The sequence below is a fragment of the Pantherophis guttatus genome, chromosome 6, assembly GCF_059756535.1.
Source record: "Pantherophis guttatus breed Tessera chromosome 6, ASM5975653v1, whole genome shotgun sequence".
Classification (NCBI taxonomy): Eukaryota; Metazoa; Chordata; class Lepidosauria; order Squamata; family Colubridae; genus Pantherophis; species Pantherophis guttatus.
Window position 1 is genome coordinate 18917796 of NC_142068.1, and position 26091 is coordinate 18943886.

Consider the following 26091-nt stretch of genomic DNA (forward strand, 5'->3'; position numbering starts at 1 on the left):
CTTTGATAATCCAGGCTGGGCATCTGGCTCAGCTAAAGAACCTGGACCTCAGCTATAACAACAGTATTTCAGACCAAGGATGGGAGACCTTCTGCATAAGCCTATCTACTCTTGGGCAACTTTCTGAATTGGATATTAGCTGTCGTCCTTCATCCCGGCGTGGCTGTGGGGAATGGCTTGGGAAGCTGTTGGATGCCCTATCTCAGATACTTCTGTTCACAGACCTAGAACTAAATGGTTGGCTTCTCTCTGCAGCTCAGCAAAAGCTACTTGAAGATTCCAGGTTGAATAAGAAACGAAATGTCCATTGTAACCTTTGATATGGAGCCTAAAATTTTGGAGTAGCATACAACGGGTTAGTTGGTGGATTGATACCCATTTTCTCCAAATGCTAAAATGCTACAGCAGGGAGTCTCCAGACTTGGCAGCTTTAAGATTTGTGGAGTTCAACTTCCACAATTCCTTAGCCAGCCAAAAGGTTAGATGGGAAAGATGGAGAACTACGTCTAATATCTAAGATAAGAGTTTCCTAGTCAGTTGTGTCTGACTCTAGAGAAGGCTTCTCCAACCTTGGCAACTTTAAGACTTGTGGACTTCAACTCCCAGAGTTCCTCAGCCAGCAGCTGGCTGAGGAACTCTGGGAATTGAAGTCCACAAGTCTTAGTTGCCAAGGTTGGAGAACCCTGCTCTAGAGCAGTGTTTCCCAAACTTGGCTATTTTAAGATGCATGGACTTCAATTCCCAGAATTCCCCAACCAGTATGCCTGGTTGAGGAATTCTGGGAGTTGAAGTCCATACATCTTCAAAGGGTCAAGTTTGGGAAACACTGCTCTAGAGGATGGTGGCTATCCATTTCTTGACCGAGGAAGCCAGCGTTGTCCAAACACAATTTCTGTGGTCATGTGGCCAGCTTGATCATACACTTATTTGAGGATTTCAGATTAGTTATTAGACATCTAATATCTAGTCCTCACCTTTTGATGAGTTGGATAGTCAGTTCAACCTCTCTTCAGGCTTCCCATCCCAACCACATGAAATGTTCTTTGACCAGTAAAAAAAAAGAATTTATTTACCTCTAAAGATAAACAGGGAATTTAAAAAAAAACAATGCTCTTTTGTTTGTGTTTATTCCTCTTGTTCTTTTTCTTGCAGGCTTTCCAAAGGCCCTGTACAGCCCCAAGAAATAATTATTTCTTCTTGTCTTTGGGTTTTTCTTTCTCCTTGCCTTTCTTCTCTTTCTTCTCTTTCTTGACCTTCTTCATCATTTTCAGGATCTCTGAATAGGCTCCAACCCCTTTGCGCACCCTTAGGCCTCGCCACCAAGCCTGGACCTGAGGGAATGAGGGAATAATTAATACCCCAATGTGGTTAGCAATTGTTATGTTCCTTTGCAGAAGCTGGACAAGGTATACTGAGCTCCTCCTTACTAAAGGTGGGTTTGTTCATTGATTCAGACATAAAATATTACAGAGAATGCAACTCTTCTATTTTTTCCCCACATCACTCAATATCCTGCCCCTTTATTTAAATCCACGTTTCCTTTATGATAAATATTATGAAACCTGTACAATTTGCCTCTTTCAGCATTATTGCCCCAAATCCCACACTAATCAGATTATACTTTTTATATTGATCATAATTTCCAAGGATGCGGTGATGATTTAATCATACTTTTCAGTAAGCATATTCAATTCCTCGGATTCTTGCTTTTTAAAAAAAGAAGAAGAAGAAGCTAATTACCAAACATCTTTAAAGTGTAATTTCTTACAAATAGGAAGAAATTACATTCATTCAGTTTTTCCAGAAGAAAGTTGCTTGTCCCTAGAGCAGCAACTTTAAGACTTGTGGACTTCAACTCCCAGAATGCCTTTTGTGGACTCAGCTGTCTTTTGCAGGTAGTCCTCAATTTATGACTTGGTTGCTTAGTCTGTGTGACAGACATACCCAGAGGATCTGAATTAAAAGTTCCAACAGTCACCCCCTTCCCCACACCAGTCACATGACTGCTTGGCAACCAGATAGAATTTTATGAAAGTTTTTCTGAAACCAGCATTTACTTCTGGTTTTCAATAAAATCACATTCATAGCGAGCCACTGATTTGCTTAATGACCATGGATTCACTTAATAACCAGTGATTTACTTAATGTCCAATGCAAAAAGGCTGTAAAATCAGATGGATCAGGTAACCGACCCAGTTTATGACTGTCACGTGTTACAATTATGATGCACATTAGAGTCATAACCTGAGGACTTCCTGCAATGCCAGTAACTGCATTTCTTCCTCCTATCTCTTCAAATCATTCCCACATGCCATTGCATATAATTATTTACACATGATCATGCTGTTACATTCTTATTAAGGACCTGTATACTGTACGAGTCAAAAAGAGGACTGTGAAAATATTTACAGACCCCTTGCATCCTGGACATAAACTTTTTCAACTCTTACCCTCAAAACGACACTATAGAGCACTGCACCCCAGAACAACTAGACACAAGAACAGTTTTTTCCTGAACGCCATCACTCTGCTAAACAAATAATTCCCTCAACACTGTCAAACTAGTTACTAAGTCTGCATTACTATTAATCTTCTCATCATTCCTATCACCCATCCCCTCCCACTTATGACTGTATGACTGTAACCTTGTTGCTGGTATCCTTAACATTTATATTGACTATTTCCCTATGACAATCATTAAGTGTTGTACCTTATGATTCTTGACAAATGTATTTTTTCTTTTATGTACTCCGAGGGCGTATGCACCAAGACAAATTCCTTGGGTGTCCAATCACACTTGGCCAATAAAGAATTCTATTCTATTCTATTCTGAGTGCAATATGTAATTAGAATAGAATAGAATATCAGAGTTGAAAGGGACCTTAGAGGACTTCTAGTCCAACCCTCTGCTTAGGCAGGAAACCCTACACCACTTCAAACAAATGGTTATCTAATCTCTTCTTTAAAACTTCCAGTGTTGGAGCATTTACAATTTCTGTAGGCAAGCTGTTCACTGATTAATTGTTCTAACTGTCAGGAAAATTCTCCTTAGTTCTAAGTTGCTTCTCTCCTTGATTAGTTTCCACCCATTGCTTCTTGTCCTGCCCTCAGATGCTTTGACTCCCTCCTCTTTGTGGCAGCCCCTGAGATATCGGAACACTGCTATCATGTCAGCCCTAGTCCTTCTTTTCATAAGACTAGACATATCCAGTTCCAGTTTGATCATAAGAATTAAGAATCTTAGCATTTTTTCCAGGAAAGACACTCTTGATCCAAGTCAAGTTGCTCCAACTGTTTAAGATACTAGGGATGAACAACGTTTCATTAGATATTTTAACCTGTTCTCTTGTATACTTCTGACTGTCCTCCCAACGTCATACCTTTATGGCCGTCTCTCTTGTTTTTCTTTCCTGTCGTAAATATTCCCATATGGCTGGCAACCCTTGACTGAACACCTCCACTGGTGGGTTCATCATAGGATTCCCTTCCAGCGATAGAACCTGCAATTTTTCTAGGCTGTCCAAGTCCTCTGGGATTTGAAATAATTGGTTGTTATGGAGTAATAGCTTCTGCAAACCTAAAGACAAATCAGAAACAAAAATATGAAATGGTGTAATGAGCTAAGTAGGCTAAAGAAGCCAAGAATTTTCTTTGTCTATGTCTTTTTCTTTTTTACCTTGTAGTTGGCATATGGAGTCAGGCAGTTCTATAAGAAAGTTGTTATGAGCGTCAAGTATTTCCAGGTTATTCAATAATCTTATGCTTGATGGAAGATACTCCAAGAAGTTGTTTTCGATGTATAGTTCTTTTAAATTCTAAGGGGGAAATGCACATGTCCATTTGGCCAGATGTGGCTACTGATTTGTCCAGAAACTCAAGTAATCAAGTAATCTTCAGAACAATGTAATGTGAGGCCACATATAATTTTAAATGGGGGGAAAAAAGGCAAAATTGAATCTGCAGGCCTTTCCACAGAACTGACTATTCAGGATGTTTTGCTCCTGAATTCTTGCATCTCCATTCCTTTGCCCCAATGTATCTTAGAGTCTACCTGCTAAGCAACCTCTCAGATAAGTCAGCAATCCTTTCCTTCCCTAGAAAGCCAGTTGAAAAGTAGCACCATCAGCTGGCATTCTGATGCCTGCCAGGTGGCTGCCTTGCTGTCTGTTAGAATAAACTATCAAACAAGTGACTTGTTTGATAGTTTCTTCTGACAGAGGAGCACAATTCAAAACACACTGAAGATGTCTCCTCAATGAAACATTTGCAACCAAATTGCCAAGCTTGGAGCTCAAACCAACAGCCTCACTTAACGACTGTCTTACTTAGCAACAGAAATGTTGGGCTCAATTGTGACCATTAAGTGGAGGACTACCTGTACAGAATCCCCTGACTGATGCCAATCTCCATTCTGCACAGCATTTGCAGCCAAAGCATCCTATAACTTCATCAGGGTAGGCTTTGTTTTTTTAAAAAAGAAGAAGAGTGCAGCTCACTTTGAACAGTGAAAACCTGCTGACTGCTTAGCCTCAGTGGCATCATCAGAATGTTGTCTTTCTGCAAACAATGACTAATAAGTATGCATATGTGTCCTTTATTTTTTCTAATTGCTGCAGTGAACAATAACCTGAGAATTGGAGAACATGGAGAACAAGTCGGATGAAAACTTGATACAATCTTGATCCAGAGGTGGGCTGCTGCTGGTTTAGACTGGTTTGGGTGAACCGGTAGTTCTGACCAGCGGCTGGGCCCGCCCACCCTCCCTGGCCCTATCCCATCCTATATAATCCCCGTTTTTTTCTATGTCGCATGTGCACACTCAAATTTTCGGTTCTGGATGAACCGGTTGTTACAGTATGTGACGCCCACCTCTGTCTTGATCTTAGCCAAAAGTCCAAGAGGCCATGAATCAGTGTTTCTCAAACTCACCAACTTTAAAATATGTAGACTTCAACTCCCAGAATTCCCTAGCCAATATGGCTGGGGAATTCTGGGAGTTCAGGTCCACATATCTTAAAGTTGCTGATATAGATAAACAATGAACAGTTTTCTAGGCCTGCTGTTTACATTGCAAATGTCTTTACTTCAGTTTGTATCAGAGGTGGGTTTCAGCAGGTTCTGACCAGTTCTGGAGAACCGGTAGCAGATATTTTGAATAGTTCGGAGAACCGGTAGTAAAAATTCTGACTGGCCCCGTCCCCATCTATTCTCTGCCTCCCAAGTCCCAGCTGATTGGGAGGAAATGGGGATTTTGCAGTATCCTTCCCCTGCCATGCCCATCAAGCCACGCTCACCAAGCAATGCCACCCCTACCAAGCCACACCCACAGAACCGGTAGTAAAATTTTTTGAAACCCACCACTGTTTTGTATGGTTAGTATTTTTTCTTACCTGCAATTGGCTAATATTCTCTGGTAACTCTGTTAATTTGGTCCCTCTATCTTGTCCCAGGTAGAGTGTCTCTAGTGATGCAATGTGGAATATTTCCTCAGGGAACGAGATGAACCTGTTGCCGGTTAGACCAAGGCTTTTTAGCTGATAAAGCTTATTTACGGCTGGAGGTATCTTGATGTTTTCAAAATACAGATTTGGGAAAATACATATTATTCAGTTTGTACATTTTAAATGGGTTCTAAAAGTTGAATGAATTGCTCGTTGATTACCAAGTACCCTTTTATATGCCAGTATCTTCTAAAACAAGGAAACCACCAAGGTATCTACAGGTGATTCACAAACATCAACATGACAGCTGTGACCACCTGATTATGGTCCCCCTCTTAACTTTCTTCTGGCAGACATCCCTGGAGACTACAAACAATGTTGAATTCTTCAAGATTCTAAAAGTTATTCTCTTTCTCCTTTTTCAACTTCTCTTTCCCTCATCACCCTCAGTACGTAATGCCTGTTGAATCTTCTAGCACCTTAAGAAAAAAGATAATAACTCCAGCTAAAATGTAATAATAAAAAACATTTTTAGAAGACCCCGCGATATTTTATTCTGCCTGGAAATGTGAATCAAGTCACCAACCACCAGAAGTGCTATCATTCATTCATTCATTCACGTTGAGTGTTAATACCAAGTTATAATGCCTTGGTAAGGCCACACTTGGAATACTGCGTTCAGTTTTGGTTGGTTCAGTGTTGGGACCTCAATTCAACCACAATTTTCAACTGACTGGCAGTCACAAGATTTGTTGCCCTAATACAGGGCTGCCCAACCTCTGGGCTGTGGCCCACTACTGGGTTGTGACCTATTTGGATTTGGGCCTTGTGAGTGGCTGGCTGAAGGGCGTGAGCAGCAGGCCAGCAGACACTCATGCATGTACGTGCCAGCCCTCTGCTTGTGCAAATTGAGCTGTATGCATGCGCACTAGCCTACTCCTCACGTGGGCCAGTCTCCCTCTCATTCCCTAGCTGGATCGCTGCCCTAGTACATCTGGAAGAAATGAGAACGCTTTTGGGACAAGTATCTAAAAACACATTTCATGGAGGTCCACCAGGGTGATGTTGGAAGGAAAATCCATCTGGTTCAGTTCCAAGCTGTGAGAAAGGTGCTAGAAATAAAATGGAAGCTGTAAACTGATTGGAAAGAAGATCCATTTATTGATGAACAGAACCACCAGGGTTTGTGGTTCTGGGGCAGCTGACCAAAATGGAGTTGAGAGTAGGTGGGTTTTATACCTTTTGGATCCCTGCAGATGGATTTTCCTTCCAACAGTGTACCACAGGCTGAAGGAAACTGCAAGGTATGGTCCAAAGGCAGTGGTGGGATTCAAGTAATTTAACAACCGGTTCTCTGCCCTAATGATTTCTTCCAACAACCAGTTTGCCAAACTGCTCAGAAAGTTAACAACCGGTTATCCTGAAGTGGTGCGAACCTGCTGAATCCCACCACTGTCCAAAGGGTTTGCAGCCATAATGGCACAGTGAAAGCTCCACCAATTTTGTGTGTCCCACATGAAACACACACAATTTATGATTGCAACCTGTGGACACCCCTGCACAGGCTCCCTACATTTATTGACTCAAGTCTGCATATTTCCTCAGCCCTAGGTGGGGGGAAGAGAGCTGAGCTAACAAGCAGATCTTGGCCACCTGAGCTCAAGTGGTAAATAAAAAACATTAATTTCTGACTGCACTTTTTAATACAATATTTTGTTACAAATACGTCTTTTAAAATTAAGGGGATAGAAAAGCACACACATTGCAACTATTATCATTATTTTACTTCCCAAAAAGCATAGGTTTCCATGTTTTTAAAGATGAAAATGTATCTGTATATGTTTATGTGTGTGGAATTGTTGGTTTAACTGAGTGGTCCTTATATTTTCTAAATATTTATTTTGTATTTGACAATGTAAACTTCGAGAAGGGCCCTTAGCAAGTAAGATTCTGCACTTTTACCTCTATAGGTCTTTTATATTTTTAGGCACATCCCGCAAAATATATCAGTGGTTTTCAGTGATATAAATCTGGTAACAAACTACAATTATTGATCCTTTTAAAAAGTATTTAAGGATATTTTAAGTGAATTTTAATTTACTATGGAAGGTGATCTGACTGGAAGAAGTAGGATAGAAATATGATGGATAAATACCTTACTTATCAGATTGTCGTCCAGGGACAATATCTCCAGATTTTCCATTGCACAAATCTGTGCTGGAAATTCTTCCAGAAGATTTTGACTTAGATCTAAAATTATTGTATTGGTTAGTTTTCCAAAAGAAGGGTGTAACGCTTTCAGGCCACAGTTCTTCATATAAATTACAGTAAGGCATTTCCAGTGCCGTAATGGACGTGGAAAACTAGCCAGGGAGTTCCCCGATATGCTAAATTCCTTCATTTCTGTCAATCGCTTTAAACTTCGAGGGAGTTTGTACAATTGATTTGTTGACAAATCAAGGAGAGACAGTTTGCAACACTTACTCAGTGAATCAGGCACCATTGTCAGCTTGTTACAGGCAAGATACAATTGAGATAAATTCTGCAGGGATGAAATTTCATCCGGAATGACACTCAGATTATTTTTCTCAAGGTCTATAATTTCTAGATTATGCAGTTTACAAAGTTCCAAGGGAAAATGTTCAAATCCATTCTCTTTTAGATAGAGCTCTTGAAGTTTGGTAAAATTCACTATTTCCTTGGGAAGACATTTTAGATTGTTGTTAGAGAGTCCCAGCAGCTTCAAGTGATGAAGATGTCTGCAGATTTCCAGAGGAAATTCATCCAGATTTAAATCATAGAATCTGAGATGAGAAAGGGACCGTATTTTACTGATGACTGTAAGTGAATTGAAAGGAAGTGGGTTACTGCTCAGATCCAAACTTCGGAGACGTTTCAATTCTCCCAGTTCCTCACATAGCTCTGATATCCTGTTCTTATTCAAATAAAGAACCCGTATATTCTTAAGATTACTTATTGCTCCTGAGATGCTACAAATTTCATTTCTTTCCAGATGCAGTTCCTCTAGGTCTTCCAGATCAAACACTTGCCATGGGATGGTTTTCAATTTCTTGTTGGCTAAATCAAGGAAAAAAATTCGGTCTGTGATCTGCACGGGAACCAGAATTTCATCTTTCGATTCTTTGGTGCCCAAAACTTCATATATTATCCTTTCAACTTCATTCAAATCCCCTTCCTCTGCTTTTGGCAGGTTCTCACATTCTAGAATGGCAGGGAAAATTTCCGAGCGGACAGCAGATGCTTTTGCAAAATAAGAGCTCTTGCAGACACCAATCGGAATGTAACTGTTTTCCCAGAAGGAGAAAGAGAAACAAGTTTTTAGCCATGTCTTAAAATACAGGGGGTCCTCAACTTACAACTATTTGTTTAGCAGCTATTCAGCGTCCCATCGGCATTGAAAAAATGAGTTATGACCAATTCTCACATTTACAATGGTCGCAGCATCACATGATCAAAATTGCGGCACTTAGCAACCAGCATGAAATTATTATGGTTGTTGCAGTGTCCCGGGAGTCACACTCTCTCCTTCTAGGCGACTTTTCCCAAGTGATTTTTAACAAGCAAAGTCGACAGGGGGAAGATGAAATCATTTAATGACCAGGTGATTTAGTTAATGTTTGGCTTAAAGCCAAACAATGTTTGGCTTAAAGCCATGGCAGAAAAGATCGTAAAATTGGACCCGACTCACTAAAACTGCCTTGCCTTCGCAATGGAAATGCTTTCCAATTGTTGTCATAAATAACGGATTATCTGTACCAGAGGTGGGTTTCAGCAGGTTCTGACCAGTTCTGGAGAACCAGTAGTGGAAATTTTGAGTAGTTCTGAGAACTGGTAGTAAAAATTCTGACTGGCCTCATCCCCATCTATTTTCTGCCTCCCAAGTCCCATCTGATTGGGAGGAAATGGGGATTTTGCAATAACCTTTCCCTGGATTGGGGAGGGAATGGAGATTTTACAGTATCCTTCCCCTGGAGTTGGGTGGGAATGGAGATTTTACAGTATCCTTCCCCTGCCACACCCACCAAGCCATGCCCACAGAACCGGTAGTAAAAAATGTTGAAACCTACCACTGATCTGTACCTAAAATAGTGCATTACTCCATTCTACAGGAAAGGAGTGGTCTAAAATTAATGAATCCAGTAACAAATGAAAGAGATTTTATAAAAAGAGATTTGAACCATTTTTTAAAATATTCCGTGTATCATATAAAGAATGAGAAGTGTAACAATTTTGCCTAATGAGAAAGACATTTTTTTCCCTTTCTAGACAACCACAAATTTAGGTTCAGCTACTCACAATAGAAAAAACTACTGCCTCCTATGTAAAAAGGAAAGTAACTTATTTCAGATATTTGGAGCGAGTTATGCTTAAAAGTTTCTGCAATGGGTATCTGGTTTGCTTTCAGTTGTAGTTTGATACCAAAACAAAGAATGTTCATTATTATGTTACGATATATACTTCTGCTCCTCTGAACAGAATAAAGTTAAAATGTTAATGGTTTCTGAGTTTTCTATGGAGGGAAGTATATAGTATAATCTCAAAGGTGTTGTTCAAAGGCAACTGGACTTGCTTGTTGTTTTGCTTAAAAATGTTTCACTTCTTATCCAAGAAGCTTCTTCAGTTCTGGCTGAAGGGTGGGGAATGGATGGATTTATATTCTTAGCAGTCTTAGCTAAGGTTGTTAGCACTCTTAGCTCTGTTTGCACTCTCATTCAGGTGACCCTGAGGGTGCAGATAAAACCCCAAGTGTCCTCAGCAACTCTCAGACTCTAAGAGAGCTAATGACCAATCTTCAGAGTGCTAATACTGTAAAGCAGTGTTTCACAATCTTAACAACTTTATGATCTGTGGACTTCAATACCCAGAATTCTTCAGCCAGTGTGGTGGAACCACTGGTTGAAGGGGGGGCCTCTAGGAGGAGGAAAAGAACATTCCAGCATGGAGTTGATATGAGGGAAGACACATCTGAGATCAAACTATTAAATTTCTGCCATTTTCCAAGGGTCAATCTGTCAATCTTGCAAGATTCTCATAAAGAGGTGTTTGACAATAAAGGAATGCTTTGGCCTATTCACAAAGAATAGGCCAAAGCATTGTTTTGGTTATTTAACGGAATTTAGGAAATTCTGGGAATTGAAGTCGACAGATCTTAAAAGTCACCGAGGTTGAGAAACACTGTTGCAAAACATTGTTTCAAATTTTTATTTAAAAAATAATTAGGAACAATACCCCAGAGTTTTATCTGGTGTGAGACCATTCATAACTGGGCTCGATTGAGACAACAGTGTGATAAAATGACATGAAAGAGGAAAACTCTTTTCTTTTCTGGAAATAGGAACAGTAATTATTTTTAATCCCTGCAAGTTTCCGCTTGCTTCCTGACGTAACTGCCGGATTCTAGGACGTTTGCCTTTTTCAAATAAAGATTGAATCTGATTCGCTGATGTACCACTGATGTCATAAACTAAGCCGATAACGGTTGACATTCGTACTAAAGACTAAGGCTAAGCAGAAACTGATATTAAGGAGGTAGAAAAAGGGGGAAAAATGATCTCCTCAACCTCGGGCCAACTAAGTTCCCCCATGGACAGTTCCGTCTCAGAGTCAACCTCAGCTTCCAAGGTATCGTTATAGAAAAACGCTGGAAATAAAGCCAGTAGATCAATAGAAGCTTTGCATATACTCAATTATTTAAACGTTGGTTTTCTTGAGCTGATATACAGAACCCAAACTTAAGAGCTAAACCATTCCTAAAGTAGCTTATAACCGTACAATTGTCCTGAGAAACTGACAGGTAGCATCCCAAAGGAGCTTTTTTCAAGAGGCAGCTTAAGTTTCTGGGTTTTTTTTTTTTTGAAGACGTTTCACTTCTCATCCAAGAAGCTTCTTCAGCTCCGACTGGATGGTGGGGAATGGAAGGATTTATACTCCTTGCATTTATACTCCTTGTATATACTCCTACATCCTTCCATTCCTCACCATCCAGTCAGAACTGAAGAAGCTTCTTGGATGAGAAGCGAAACATCTTCAAACAAAAACCGGAAAGTCCAGTTGCTTCTTGAAAAAAGCACCTTTGGGACAACCATGACCTGGATGACTGAGAATCTTTAGACATTTTAGACATAGGCAGTTTTGACATAGACATTTGACAGGTAGCATTGGAAAACTATTAGGAATTCAGTTCGCATAGGAGAAAAAAAAATCTGATTTTCTTTCATTAATTTTACTCCGCTTCACCTTAGATTTTTTACAACCATGTGACGTTGAGGTGCACTGAGATTGCAATTCAGAAACAGAATTTGCACCAGTGGTTTAGATGGATGGACAGGTTTTATTTATGTCAGTGCTGGATGATGGCCCTGATTCAAAGGGGAAATGTCGTTTGAACCATATGTGGCCAAACATTGCAGCCATTGGCAATTCAAGAATCAGTGTATTTTCCTGTGCAAGGCCAGGAAGGGATTCATCGAATTTAAAGAGGGCAATTATTTCCTTTAATTGTATGAAAGGTCCCTAGCAGATCTGACAGTTCAATAGTAAGATACAACATTCTGACAGAGACAGAAGACAGAATTATACATTTGATGCATATTACCAGATTGGGTTGTGTCTCTCCTATTACCTCCTATCCATGCATTAACAAGTTTTTTTTAAAAAAACTTTTCTCTTTTCAATAAGCTGACAGCATAAAGCAAGAGTTACATTTGGACTCATATCTGTATGGAAAGCCAACAAAATTACAGTTAGGTAAGGAATGGTTGGAAACAGTGGTGAAATCTAAATTATTTTACTACTGGTTCTGTGGGCGTGGCTTGGTGGGCATGGCAGGGGAAGGATACTGCAAAATCTCCATTCCCACCGCATTCCAGGGGAAGGATACTGCAAAATCCCCATTCCCTCCCCACTCCTGGGGGAAGGATATTGCAAAATCTCCACTCCCACCCCACCCCACTCTGGGGCCAGCCAGAGGTGGTATTTGCCAGTTCTCCAAACCACTCAAAATTTCCGCTACCGGTTCTCCAGAACCTGTCAGAACCTGCTGGATTTCACCCCTGGTTGGAAAGTATTAATAGCTACTGAAATCCAGAGTTCTTACTCTGTTGATCGGGCTTTCCTGTAGGCTGCTATTTTAGATTGAGTCACTTCTGAATATCTCTTTGTAGTCAGATTGATACTTCCCTCTGAAGCACTGGTCATGTTCATAAATTTTTGTTATTTCTCTGTGGAAGTAGAACCAATTAAAAGCAGACAGTTGCTTGGCTTACTGCTTTTCTTAAGCCTCTGGTGCATCACTTTTGTGTATCCTTTAATTATTACAAAACAAAAAAGAAATCATGACATACATCAATATGATTTTAGCTGCTGTCATTGCAGTTTAGCCAATGGGAAATATAGACATATAAACATAATGGGGCAAGGAAAGTGATCCAGATGAGTTCTTGATGATTTTCCAATAGATTATCGGTAAAAACTTCAAAATTTAAAATTATTCTGGCAATTGCCAGGTTCTCTCGGCTTGTAAGACAAAGTACTGCAAAAAAAAAAAAAAATTTGTCAGAATCCAAAGACACAGATAAGCAGATTATAATAAAACTATGAAGCCATTCCAACAACTGTTACCATATCAAATGCGAGGTCTGCTTACACTATGATCAATGTTCAGTTCTTGTGCTTCTTTCCTTTTAATAAAGGGCTAAAGTGATGTTTTCAATGTATGTTGACATTTTACTCTGTTCTTTGCTTTGATCTAATACTAGTTTACTGATCTAGTAATAGGTGGCTTAGTTTTGAGAATGCGATGGTTCACAGAAAGTCTCTGCATTGCAGAAGCAGAGAATTCTTGACAAGCAGACAAATAAATGTTTCTTCACAACTATCAGAGAAGACCACAAAAACAGGGGTCTCTTGACACAATAGGAAGAAAAAAGGAAGGAAGGAAGGAAGGAAGGAAGGAAGGAAAGAGAGGGATGGAAGGAAGGAAGGAAAGAAAGAAAAAAGAAGGAAGGAAGGAAGGAAGGAAGGAAAGAAGGAAGTGTTGGAAGAAATGTCCATCTGGGTTCAGTTCCAAGACACTGGAAACATGGACACTGCTTAGAAAGATGGATTAATAGTGGACCACATGGGTTTTTTGGGTCCAGGGCAAATGAGCGCATGGGTGAGAGAGGGAGAGAGATTTATATCCTCTCTTGGGCTCCGCCTTGGAGCTTCCTGTTCCTGTGGCAATCTATTGGCTGCTGTAGGTATCATAGCTAACCTTGTAGGTTTTCTGAGTCAAGCTTGGTTGAACTGTGGTGGGAGATGATATAATGAAAGGGCTTTGGGCAATTCCTATTATGGCTTAATGGCTTTGTCCTGGTTTGGATCTTGAGTGAGGGCTAATCCTATCATGTCCTGAGGGCCATGTCTTTTGTCTTGTAGATAGATTGGCACCAAAATATCTGCTGGGGTGGGGGTGTCAGGGAACTGAGGCTCTGAGTTTGTCTTAAGAAACATGTTTCTCCTTTAGGGAAAATATAATATTCTTCCTTTTTAATATTTCCTAGAATATTTCATTTTTCTAGGAGAGGGGAAGGAAGGAAGGAAGGAAGGAAGGAAGGAAGGAAGGAAGGAAGGAAGGAAGGAAGGAAGGAAGGAAGGAAGGAAGGAAGGAAGGAATAGCCATATGTCTTCAGGCTCTACCAATATCCTGTGTAACAATGATCCTATGGTTGTTTGGCAAACTGTGGGGAATGAAAATTGTCAAGGAGCTGGAATGCAGAGATTGTTGGGATTTGTTGCTAATGAAAAAAATAGTTCATTTCAAAGCATCGTGGATCTCTGCAAAATAGATTACACTGAGTTGTAGCTGACCTAGAAATAAATAAGATGAGCTCAATTTTGATGAAAGCAGTGAGCAGGTCCATACCCTTGGTAGAAGTGCACTCAGATTACATTAATTGAATTAGTATCTAGAGAAGGGAAATATATCTATGGAGATTTTGAAAAGGGGATGAGACAGACATTTATTGAAAACTCTCAACCTGAGGATTCTTAGGTTTTCTCCATTAAGCCATGGCTTAGATGGCCAACCTCAGCTGATTCCACAAATAACTATGGTAAAATCAGACTTGCTTGGGAAATTACAGGGATATTGCAAAGCTGCAGTGCAGACTGGGAAATGGAAGCCTACTCCAGAAGGCAAATCTGTCAGTTGCCAAGAAAACTCCATAGATATCTACAAAGTCGTTTGGAGTCAATCTCAATTTATTTTTTATTTTTTATTTTATTTTGATTTATATGCCGCCCTTCTCCGGAGACTCAGGGCGGCTTACAATGCATTAAGCAATAGCCTTCATACTTTTGTATATTTATACAAAGTCAGCTTATTGCCCCCACAATCCGGGTCCTCATTTTACCTACCTTAGAAAGGATGGAAGGCTGAGTCAACCTTGAGCCTGGCGAGATTTGAACTTACAGTAACTGCAGGCAGCTAGTGCACTGTAACAGTGCTTAATCAGCTACGCCACCAGGCTCCTTATGAAAATGAAAGGACACTTCTTTTTTTTTTTTTACTCCAGAATTTAATGGGCCATTGTAGGATGTGATCAAAAACTATGCAAAAAGAAGAGGGACAATGCATACATGTTTCCAAATGGGGCTAAGTCTAATTTTTTTCTTAAATCTTAAATAAATTTAAATAAAATTTAAGAATTTAAATTCTTAAATAAGATTTTTCAGCTGGTCCGAAAGTAGTGGGTTACCAGAAATTATTACTGCTAGTTTCACTAAAATGTGGAGGTCATTGTGTTTAGATGTCTTTAACTAGGCAAGGAAAGATGTTTGACATGTCACACAGCTAAGGCTGAGTTTAGTGGAAGCGAATGGGCCAAATTCCAAACCCCACAAGAGTTAAAAGGCACGACAAAACCATTGATTGATTGATTGATTGACTGACTGACAGATTAATATCCCCCCTTTTTTCATGCAAGGACTCAAAGTACTGCTCCTTCCTCCTGCTATTTTTTTTCCGTAAGAAACCACCGGCAAGGCAGGGCATCTTGGCATCTTGGCATTTTGACTCCGAATATGCGAATGTGGCCAACCCCGCAGCCTTGGCCGCTTCACAGGAAAGGAAAGACATCAAATCGCATCCCTGCCAAATCTCTAGAGCAGGGCTCTCCAACCTTGGCAACTTTCAGATTTGTGGACTTCAACTCCCAGAATTCCTCAGCCAGCAAAGCTGGTGAGACTAAGTAAATGTCTTTGATCTAGGCCAGGGGTCTCCAACCTTGGCAACTTTTAAGACTTGTGGCAAAAGCTGGCTGAGGAACTCTGGGAGTTGAAGTCCACAAGTCTGAAAGTTGGCAAGATTGGAGACCCCCTGCTCTAGACGGCTACAAGGGGGAGGAGAGTGGAGGGGGGGGTGGCGGTGAGGAGAGAAGGCGGCGCATGCCCATTTCGAAAAGCGTGTGTGGTCGCCATAGCAACCGCGGTCCGGGCACCGTGTGTTTCTCTCGAGCAGCCCGATCTTTGCCAAGGAATCGCTTCGCAGCCACGGAGGGAAAAAGGCAGCGTCAACACAGGTAAGCGGTAGGAGGCTAAAATGGCACGGCAAGGGTCTCCCTCTTTTTGTCATATACTCGGAAATATGCAAATGCACATCTGTAACCGTGAGAAAATGCCCACCGATGTGGATCTTTAAAAATTAGAAGAAAAGATATTCATTGAGCATCAGGAGTCATGGTGTTCCAAAGGCTCACACTGGACCTGTGCCAGTACTGTACAACGGTTCGTTTAGTGACCGTTTGAAGTTGCAGCGGCACTGAGAAAAGTGACTTAGAGCCATTTTTCACACGACCGTTGCAGCATCCTCCATGGCCATGTGATCAAAATGCGAGCATATGGCAACTGGTGCACACCAGAACAACTAGACACAAGGACAGTTTGTTGCCCTCACTCTGCTAAACAACTAATTCCCACAACATTGTCAAACTATTTACTAAGACTGTATTCCTACTATTCTTCTCAACCTTCCTACTACCGATTTCCTTTTCTACTTATGACTATAAGTTTGTTATGATTTATATTGTTTATTAGTTCCTACTATGATTTATGTTGATTGCTTATTTAGTATCCTATGACTATCACCAAGTGTTGTATCTTATGATTCATGATGAACGTATTTATGATGACTATGATCATGATTTTTCACTTATATCTTTTATGTACACTGAGAGCTTATGCACTGAAGACAAATTCCTTGTGTGTCCAATCACACTTGACCAATAAAGAATTCTATTCTATTCTATTCTATTCTATTCTATTCTATTCTATTCTATTCTATTCTATTCTATTCTATTCTATTCTATTCTATTCTATTCTATTCTATTCATCATGTATTTATTAAGACAATTGCAGTCTCCCAGGGTTATATGATCACCTTTTGCACCCTCTGACAAGCAAAGTCAGTAGGGAGGTCAGATTCACTTAACAAAATATTACTAACTTTAGCAACTGCAGTGATTTACTTAACTACCGTGGCAAGAAAGGTCTTTAAATGGGGCACATCTCACTAAACAACTGTCTTACTTAATAACAGAAATGTTGGGCTCCATTGTTGTAAGTTGAGGATCTCTTTCCAGATGATCATGTAGAGAAATGTTTCAAATTTGGTAACATGAAGACATGTGGGACTTCATTTCCCAGAATTCCCCAGCCAGCAGTTGAAGCCCACAGGCCTTCATGTTACCAAGTTTGAGAAACACTGATTTAGCTTCCTGGATTGTGGGCTCTGTACCACAGCTGCTGCTAGTTCCTTCCAATTTGCGGGAAGATTCCATAAACATATACCCAGCCGAGGGTTTCTTGTGAGTGTCTGTACATGACGACGCTGCTCATAGATGCTATAGAGCCAGTGCCTGTTTTCTCACCTTCCTTTCCATTTTAGGCAAGCATGCTAGCATGCATGAGCCTGGATCAACAATATTCTGAAACCTGCAAAGAAGTAAAACAACCCGTGAACCCATTCATAAAGCGCATTCTCCAAGAAGTGAAACTCCATGATGAAGTGTAAGGCAACATAGTAAAACTAAGACAATAACTCATTAAATATTCTGGGCATATGAAATGCTTTTGAAAACTATGATTTTGCAGCAGGAAAATTTGGATTCTGCAAGCTTCAGGACACATATAAAGTACAGATAGTCCTTGCTTAATGACTGGGTGCTTGGCAACTATTTGGAGGGACTACCCCCCCTACTCTTAGAACCTGGAGGGACCAGGTTCCAAGAGTGACATTCCCTACAGTTACATGATGTAATTTATACATTTGTTTGCAAAAAATCTCCCTAAGAATGCATTGACTCGCTTAACGACCATCAAGTTCACGTAACAAAGGTTGCATTTGCTTTATGACTGACACAAATTTTTTTAAAAAAAATTGAGTCGATCACATGGGTGCCTCAACTTATGATTGTCATGACTTAGAACCATAACTTTGGCTCAAAAATGGTTGTAAGATGAGAGTGTCTATGGAGATTCTCAGTCATGGTTGTCCCAAAGGTGCTTTTTCAAAGGTGACGTTTCGCTTGTCATCCAAGAAGCTTCTTCAGAGCTGAAGAAGCTTCTTGGATGACAAGCGAAACGTCTTGCAAGAAAAACCAGAAAGTCCAGTTGCCTCTTGAAAAAAACACTTTCATAAGTTGAGAAATACTTGTATGCAGATGTGTCTCTATGTATTCATATTGTGCAATGAGGTAAAGCAGAGGAAGGTTAAGAAACTTTACCCTCCAGGTCCCAATGGAGATTTCTCAGATTTTCCCAAGTATTACGGGTGAGATTTTTGAGATCTTTACTAGGTGTTGCTTCCAGAATTCATTTGCAAAATCACAAGAAAATTGCGAGATTCTGGAAATTGAAGCAGACAGGTAGAATTATTTGTCCAATAACAGAATGCTGTAGTAGTTCAATGCAGAATTGCCTATATGCTTCAAAGCATGCAATTGTCTTGGAGTTATAGCATTGGGCCTTTGAGGCTGTATGCATTGCTCAACTGAAGAGCGCATTCTTTGTATGAAAAAAGGGCCAGAGGCACCTTCGATTTGAAATCTCTGCAGCCCAGCTGGGGATAATGCTGAACAGGTTATCCTTCAGGGGTAGAACAAAGGGATTTTCCTGCAGAGAATACCAGGTTGGATCTCTGCTCTTGTCAAAGATGGGTGAGAGGGGGGATCTGCCTAAAGCCCAAGCTGCATTTTGCCAAATGACTGATAATCCTGGGCTAGATGAACTAATGCTGTGTGACTCAATAAAACAGCTTTTCTGCCTTCCAGCCAAAGCAAAGAAATTACTAAGGGAGGAAATCCTGAGACAAGCTCCCTAAATGCTAAATAGAATCTATTGCATTTCTGATATTAAGGACAAGGAGGATTGCATCATGATATCATTTACTTTGGAGCAAATTGAGTGAGACTTACAGTTTTTAAAAATCCACCTGCATGTTCTGACGTAGGCTTCCTTAAGTAGCAAGAAGCAGAACCTTAGTCCCGGTAAAACCCCTTTTATTTACAAGACTGTGAATTACGTTCATTCACAGTCAGCACGGCTTTGCAAAAAGTCTTTCAGAGGCATATTTATTAACACACCTTATCTCACTGGGAAAGCTGCCAGATAATTATTTCCAACTGCAGACAAGGCAAAACTTGGCACACAGTCTTTTAAAATCATGAACAGATCCTTTCCACTTTGGCAAAAACCGACTGAACAAATTGTTTCCTGCAAAAGCCCCCTCCCCGTTCACTTCTCTTTTGTTTCCTATGGGAGGGGCCATTCACCTCCAAGGTGCGTCTTTACTCCTGAGTTGACCCTGCTTTCTTAGTTGTTCTTGTCTTCTGGCAGCTCTGCGCATGCGCATACTGGGAACAGGCTCCAACTCTTCTTCTGACTCACTGCTGTCTAGCTTCCTCTCTGCCTCCAATGCAGAGCCCTCGCCCGTGTCTCCCCAGCCCCCAGGGCTGGCCCATGTTCCTCCCCAACCTCCTCACTGTCCGACTCTGCTGCCAGCTCTGCAGGCCGCCGTGGGCCACAACACTGCATATGCCTGGATGCATTTCAGATTATGAATCACTTTTTCCTTTCAACAAAAGAGAAAGAGGACTCTGCAAATCCATGAATAATGTTTAAACCTCTCTTTTAATTGGACAGCGGCAACAAAAAAAGCTTCTGTTTATGTTGTCCACAGGTTGGCCAAAAGGATAACTGTTAAAATAGCTGGGAATAACCGCTTGATACCTGTGCAGAAAGTGACCGATTCTGATTTTCAAATCCTTGCGTCTGTCTTTATGAACAATGTGTTTCTTACAGGTATGTGTCCTTATTTGAGCCTCTGAAACACAAACTCTAATGCAGAGGTCTTCAAACTTGGCAGCTTTAAGATTTGTGGACTTCAACTCCCAGAATTCTCCAGCCAGCTATGCTGGGTGGAGAATTCTGGGAATTGAAGTTCACAAGTCTTAAAGCTGCCAAGTTGAAGACCTCTGCTCTAATGCATTAAAGGAGCTCCTCTAGAATCAGATGGTATAATTGAAGGAAGACTTGAAGTTTAGATTTTCCCATTTATCCCAAAAGTGCTTTTATTTTAAAGGCAACTGGACATTTCTGATTTTTTTAAAAGACGTTTCACAATACCAAAGGATATTCTTGGATGAGAAGTGAAATATCTTAAAGAAAAATCAGAATGTCCAGTTGCCTTTAAAATAAAAGCAACTTTGGGACAACCTTGACCTGAATGAATGAGAACCTCCATAGAGATCTCCCCATTATATCACAAAAGCACAATCAGAGAATGCAACTGTTGTTAAATCCCACTTTCGACCCAGTGTAATATTCAGATTAGGTCTTGGAATAAAGCAAGAATAAGCTTCATGAATGAATTTTGCAGTTAGAGAAAGCCAATGGAATAGAATAGAATAACAGAGTTGGAAGGGACCTTGAAGGTCTTCTAGTCCAACCCCCTATTTAGGCAGGAAATCCTACACCACTTCAGACAAATGGTTGTCCAATCTCTTCTTAAAAACTCCCAATGTTAGAGCATTCACAACTTCTGGAGGCAATTTGTTCCACTGATTAATTGTTGTACAAAGGAAATTTCTCCTTAGTTGCTTCTCTCCTTGATTAGTTTCCACCCATTGCTTCTTGTCCTGCCTTTGGGTGCTTTGGAGAATAGCTTGACTCCCTCTTCTTTGTGGCAGCCCAGGGGTGAAATGCTCCCGGTTCGGACCGGATCAACCAATCCGGTAGCGATGGCAGCGGGTGGTTCGGAGAACCAGTAGCAAAAATCCCTGCCCTCCCCCCACCATGCCCAGCTGAGCTGCCCGATCATCAGAGGCTTTTTTTAAAAACTTTTAAAAGCATTTTTTCTACAACCTCTTCCAACGAAAAAATGCTTTTAAAAGTAAAAAAAAAAAAGGCTCTGATGATCGTGCAGCTCAGCTGGGATCGTCAGAAGCTTTTCAAAGCATTTTTTTCTGCAACCTCTTGGCCGAAGAGGTGGTAAAAAAATGCTTTGAAAAGTCTCTGACGATCCCAGCTGAGTTGCCTGATAGCCAGAGAGGCTTTTCAAAGCATTTTTTAAAAAGCCTCTCTGATGATCACAGCTGAGTTGCTTGATCGCCAAAGGCTTTTCAAAGCATTAGAAAAAATGCTTTGAAAAGTTAAAAAAAAAAAAAAAAGTTGGCCATGCCCACCCAGTCACATTACCCACCCCCAAACCATGCCCACAGAACCGGTAGTAACAAATTTTACATTTCACCCCTGTGGCAGGCCCTTATATATTGGAACACTGCTATCATGTCACCCCTAGTCCTTTTTTTCATTAAACCAGACATACCTAATTCCATCAATCGTTCTTTATATGTTTTAGCCGCCAGTCCCCTCATCATCTTGGTTGCTCTTCTCTGCGCTCTTTCTAGTCTCAACATCTTTTTTTACATCGTGGCGACCCAAACTGGATGCAGTTTTGGGGTAGAGAATGTGATGGGAAGCGTTAAGGTATTGTTACAAAAGTGATTAAAACTACGGTCTGTTCATTTTTGCATCCTTTGTTTTTTTCAGGGTTGGACCTGAGATACAATCTTTTAACTGATGCTGGCGCAGCCCACATTGCTGCTTTCATCCAGGTATCTATGAAGCAGACTAGAAATCCCTGTTCCTTGAAATTCTTGGGCTTGAATTGCATTTGCCCTCCATGTCTGTTGCAATTAAAACTCTCAGGCTTTCCTTGCAGGGTGGAGATTCTAGAATTCATAAATCCAGCATACCTACAGAGGATTGTGGATAAGATTGGGCCAGCCTAGTTCAGGTTGTCCTCAATTTATGACTACAATTAGGACTAGAATGTCTGTTGCTAAGCAATATACTTGCTAAGTGAGTCACGCCTAATTTTGCCACCACCTTTTGCCACTTTTGTTAAGCAAATCACTGCAATTGTTAAGGGAATCATGCAGTTCTGAAGTGAATCTGGCTTCCCCCCAGTGATTTTCCTTGTTGGAAGCCAACTGGGAAGATTGCAAATGGTGATCACATGATCCCGGGCCCTTTCAATTGTCATAAGTCATGCTACCAACTGCCTTAATTTTGATCACATGATGATTGAGAATACGAGGACTGTTTGTAAGTCACTTTAAGTAAGCCGAATGCTATTGAAAAGTCGAATGGTAGCAAAATGATGGTTGTAAGCAGTGATGAAATTCAATTTTTTAAAATACCGGTTCTGTGGGTGTGGCTTGATGGGCATGGCAGGGGAAAGATACTGCAAAATCTCCATTTCCACCCCACTTCAGGGGAAGGATACTGCAAAATCCCCATTCCCTCCCCACTCCTGGGGCCAGCCAGAGGTGGTATTTGCCGGTTCTCCAAACTACTCAAAATTTCCGCTACCGGTTCTCCAGAACCTGTCAGAACCTGCTGGATTTCACCCCTGGTTGTAAGTCAAGGATTATTTGTAATACTACTTTTGTGTTGAAGGAGAATTCCAGAAATTCAGGCAGCTTATGTGAGTCCCCAAGCTGTTTCTGTCACAGAATGCTCCTATGTTATTTAGTGGTGTGGTTTGGAGCAATCAGAAGAGCTCTTTGCAGAGTCCTTGCTTCCCACCACTTAAAATTGTACATCATCTTCTCTGACCATTTCCAGTTTGGGGAGAGTTGTTCCTAGTACCAAACTGAGGTGAACTGGTGTCACGCGGTTACAGAAATCCTCCCCAAATCTGTACCTGAGATGGGAGATTGCATGGAGCCATGTAACTGTTAAAGGGACACGGTGTCTCAGTGGCTAAGACGCTGAGCTTGTCGATCAAAAGGTCAGCAGTTCAGCAGTTCAGCAGTTCGAATCCTTAGTGCTGCGTAATGGGGTGAGTTCCCGTTACTTGTCCCAGCTTCTGTCAACCTAGCAGTTCAAAAGCATGTAAAAAATGCAAGTAGAAAAATAGGAACCACCTTTGTTGGGAAGGTAACAGTGTTCCGTGCACCTTTGGCATTTAGTCATGCCGGCCACATGTTCACGGAGATGCCTTCGGACAGCGCTGGCTCTTCAGCTTTGAAACGGAGATGAGCACTGCCCTCTAGAGTCGGGAACAACTAGCACAGGGGTCTGCAACCTTAAACACTGAAAGAGCCATTTGGACCCGTTTTCCACAGAAAAGAAAACATTGGGAGCCACAAAACCCTTCCTGTGCCTGACTATTTCTTGAGCAGCCACAAGCATATGTAGCATATGTAGTTGGATTAAATGTTATGTTTTCTTCTGAAACTTTTCTTTTCTTGGATTTATCCATGGTTGGCCAACCGGGGGTTAAAAAGGTCAATAAATCATGTGCTGGTGGGTGTTGCACATTGGCGGCGGTGACACCTATTTTGAGTGACAGGGAGCTGCAGCAGAGGGGTGAAAGAGCCACATGCGGCTCTAGAGCCGCAGGTTGCTGACCTCTGGACTAGCATGTATGTGCGAGGGGAACCTTTACCTTTATGTAACTGTTGAGCCCTAACTCTCAGCCACGTGTTGCAAGTGTTGGTCTGTCAACCAAACTGGAATATTTGTTGCACATTCATCACAAGGAAACCAATCTTTGGAAGGGTGTGAAAGAGATCCAGCGAGGACAACATTAACAACACACCCCATGTCTTTGTATTTAGGATAATCGGACCCTGCTCTACCTCAATCTGATGTTTAACGACATTGGTACCCTTGGAGCAGAATTCATAGCTAAAGCAATGCATGTAAGTGTGGATCAAGGGACAGAAGAGATGAGCTTCCCATTCGGAGCAAGGCACATTGGGATGTAAAGTTTTTTACTCAATAGTTTCAAATTAGGCAGTTGGGTTGTGGATTCAGTCTTACTACAGACTCTGTGCAGGACCAGCCCTTAGGTCAAAAATGGGGAACTATGGCCCAGTGGAGAAATCCAATTTTTTTTACTACCGGTTCTGTGGGCGTGGCTTGGTGGGCGTGGCAGGGGAAGTATACTATAAAATCTCCATTCCCACCTCACTCCAGGGAAAGGATACTGAAAAATCCCCATTCCCTCCCTATTCCTGGGGGACAGATATTGCAAAATCTCCATTCCCACCCCATTCTGGGTCCAACCAGAGATGATATTTGCTGGTTCTCCGAAGTGCTCAAAATTTCCACTACCGGTTCTCCAGAGCCTGTCAGAACCTGCTGGATTTCACCCCTGAGTCAATCCCATTGGGGTGAGACCATTCCTCAGGTAACCTGGACCTATAATTCCACTTGCAGCAAGTTTTCTTCCCCTCTTAATGGCAATTAGATGATTTTAGAAAAAAGTCTAAGTTTCCAAATATATAGAACAATGGTTCTCAGCCTTGACAACTTTAAGATGTGCAGGCTTCAACTCAGTAGTGGGATTCAAAATGTTTTACTACTGGTTCTGTGGGTGTGGCTTGGTGGGTGTGTCATGGCATGGCTTGGTGGGCGTAGCTTGGTGGGCATGGCAAGGGAAAGATACTATAAAATCTCCATTCCCACCCCACTCCAGGGGAAGGTTACTGCAAAATCCCCATTTCCTCCCGATCAGCTGGGACTCAGGAGGCAGAGAATAGATGCGGGCAGGGCCAGTCAGAGATGATATTTACCGGTTCTCTGAACTACTCAAAATTTCTGCTACCAGTTCTCCCGAACTGGTCAGAACCTGCTGAATACCGCCTCTGCTTCAACTCCTAGAATGCATCTTGGTTGAGGAATTCTGGAAGATGAAGTCCTCCACACATCTTAAAGTTGTCAAGATAGAGAAACACCCTGAGATAGAATGTCAGGGATAACACCAGTCTCTCCTCAGCCTGACATCATCCAGGAAGGGTGGGTGGGTGGCTAAAATTTTTTAAATTCCCTGTGGAAATTGTGAACATTAATGTTGTAGCATATGCAAAGGATTGGGAAAGAGCCATGCTGGCTAGGGATTTTGGAAAGTTCCAGATGGGGACCAATTTAAACTGTTGCAAAGAAATAATTGAAGTTTTCCTTCTAGAGGAACGAAACACTATGTTACTTAAGAATGACGGGCAACAAGATTGAGAATAAAGGAGGAATGTATTTTGCAGCTATGATACAAGTGAACAACACGATACAGAAGTTAGATTTTGGAGACTGTGACCTGGTAAGTAAAGTTAAAACAAAATTATTTGAGAGAGTTGTCAAAAAGAAAAACATAACTCAACCATGTTTTACAGTACACAGCCAAGAAAGATTTACCATTATGGATTTTGAACAGAATATAAAATTTTAATTTTAAGTGTTAGCTGAAGTTGTTCAAGTTTAACTGTGGGCTGAGGTGACTTCTTCTGGATTTGTTATTTTTTTTATTTTCAGGGTACGCAGAGCATGATAGCTTTGGCAACTGTTTTGAATCACAATGAGTCAATTAAAGCTTTAAATCTCAACAGGCCAATTCTGTACAGTGAAGAAGTGAGTATGCTGGGTATTTTAGTAGCAATGACACATGGCCATGAAAACACCCCTAAATTTAAGTTGATTTCCCTCCCTCTGGGGAAGAATAGATGGTAACAATTATAAATAAGGACCAAAATCTTAGGCAATGTCAAGTTTCCTTGTCCTTTGAATCTATACTAGCCAAACCCAGATAAAACCTAACGTATCTCCCTCCTCACACTTGGAAAGCACCAGGTTGGGAAAGGCTGCGGTTAGGAGCCATGGTGGCTTAGTGGTTAGAATGTAGTATTACAAGCTAATTCAGCTCACTGCCAGGAGTTCGATCCTCAGTAGCTCAAGGTTGACTCAGCCTTCCATCCTTCTGAGGTCGATAAAATGAGGACCCAGATTGTTGGGGGCAATAGGATGACTTTGTAAACTGCTTAGAGAGGCCAGTATATAAGTCTAAATGCTATGGCTATTGCTACCTGAAATCGGTTCAAAATGTAATTTAATAATATGGAACTTCAGGAAGAAACCACCATCCACATAGCTTCTATGCTGAGAGTCAACTGCACCTTGGTGGAATTGCATTTATGTAAACATGGAATGAAGAATTTTGGGATTGAACGTCTGTGCGATGCCTTGTATGACAATAGCACCCTCCGATATCTTGATCTCAGCTGGTAAGAGAGTCTTGAACAATATA

The 26091-nt window shown here is 41.1% G+C and overlaps 3 protein-coding genes across 9 annotated transcripts in view; 2 read left to right on the forward strand and 1 right to left on the reverse strand.

Annotated features, from left to right (window-relative positions):
* LRRC31 (leucine rich repeat containing 31) overlaps positions 1–4582 on the forward strand; it is a 54133-nt gene extending 49551 nt beyond the window's left edge. For all 4 annotated transcript variants that reach the window (XM_034439008.3, XM_087872077.1, XM_087872076.1 and 1 more), the window contains one exon: positions 1–4582. In XM_034439008.3, coding sequence (XP_034294899.2) covers positions 1–320 — 320 coding nt within the window. In that variant the 3' untranslated portion in view covers positions 321–4582.
* LRRIQ4 (leucine rich repeats and IQ motif containing 4) lies at positions 1043–10948 on the reverse strand. Its single transcript, XM_087872186.1, has 6 exons — positions 10692–10948; positions 7597–8746; positions 5391–5564; positions 3677–3815; positions 3381–3577; positions 1043–1331 (listed from the first exon to the last, which is right to left on the reverse strand). Exons 1-6 carry the CDS (start codon positions 10946–10948, stop codon positions 1188–1190), a joined length of 2061 nt encoding a protein of 686 aa, XP_087728312.1. The 3' UTR covers positions 1043–1187.
* LRRC34 (leucine rich repeat containing 34) overlaps positions 10921–26091 on the forward strand; it is a 22291-nt gene continuing 7120 nt past the window's right edge. For 2 of the 4 annotated variants that reach the window (XR_015728439.1, XM_034439010.2), the window contains exons 1-8: positions 10921–11084; positions 17389–17510; positions 19681–19802; positions 21552–21616; positions 23630–23713; positions 24982–25110; positions 25323–25418; positions 25914–26068. Coding sequence is in view for 3 of the 4 variants with exons in the window: in XM_034439010.2 (XP_034294901.1) it covers positions 11010–11084; positions 17389–17510; positions 19681–19802; positions 21552–21616; positions 23630–23713; positions 24982–25110; positions 25323–25418; positions 25914–26068 (848 nt within the window). In the remaining variant the exon portion in view is untranslated. Of the gene's footprint in view, positions 11085–15951; positions 16025–17388; positions 17511–19680; positions 19803–21551; positions 21617–23629; positions 23714–24981; positions 25111–25322; positions 25419–25913; positions 26069–26091 lie in introns of those variants that run through there. The other 2 variants (XM_060683162.2, XM_034439011.3) reach the window with 2 other exon arrangements.

What these genes read in the sequence shown, in the direction of transcription:
- LRRIQ4 (XM_087872186.1), bottom strand. Translation starts at nt 10,948, where the DNA reads ATGTCAACCGTTATCGGCTTAGTTTATGACATCAGTGGTACATCAGCG. An exon ending in ACGACAATCTGATAAGTAAG is followed by an intron (nt 5,565 to 7,596) that starts GTATTTATCCAT and finishes GAAAACATCAAG; the next exon opens with ATACCTCCAGCCGTAAATAA. An exon ending in CAAGAGAGACGGCCATAAAG is followed by an intron (nt 1,332 to 3,380) that starts GTATGACGTTGG and finishes TCATTCCCTCAG; the next exon opens with GTCCAGGCTTGGTGGCGAGG.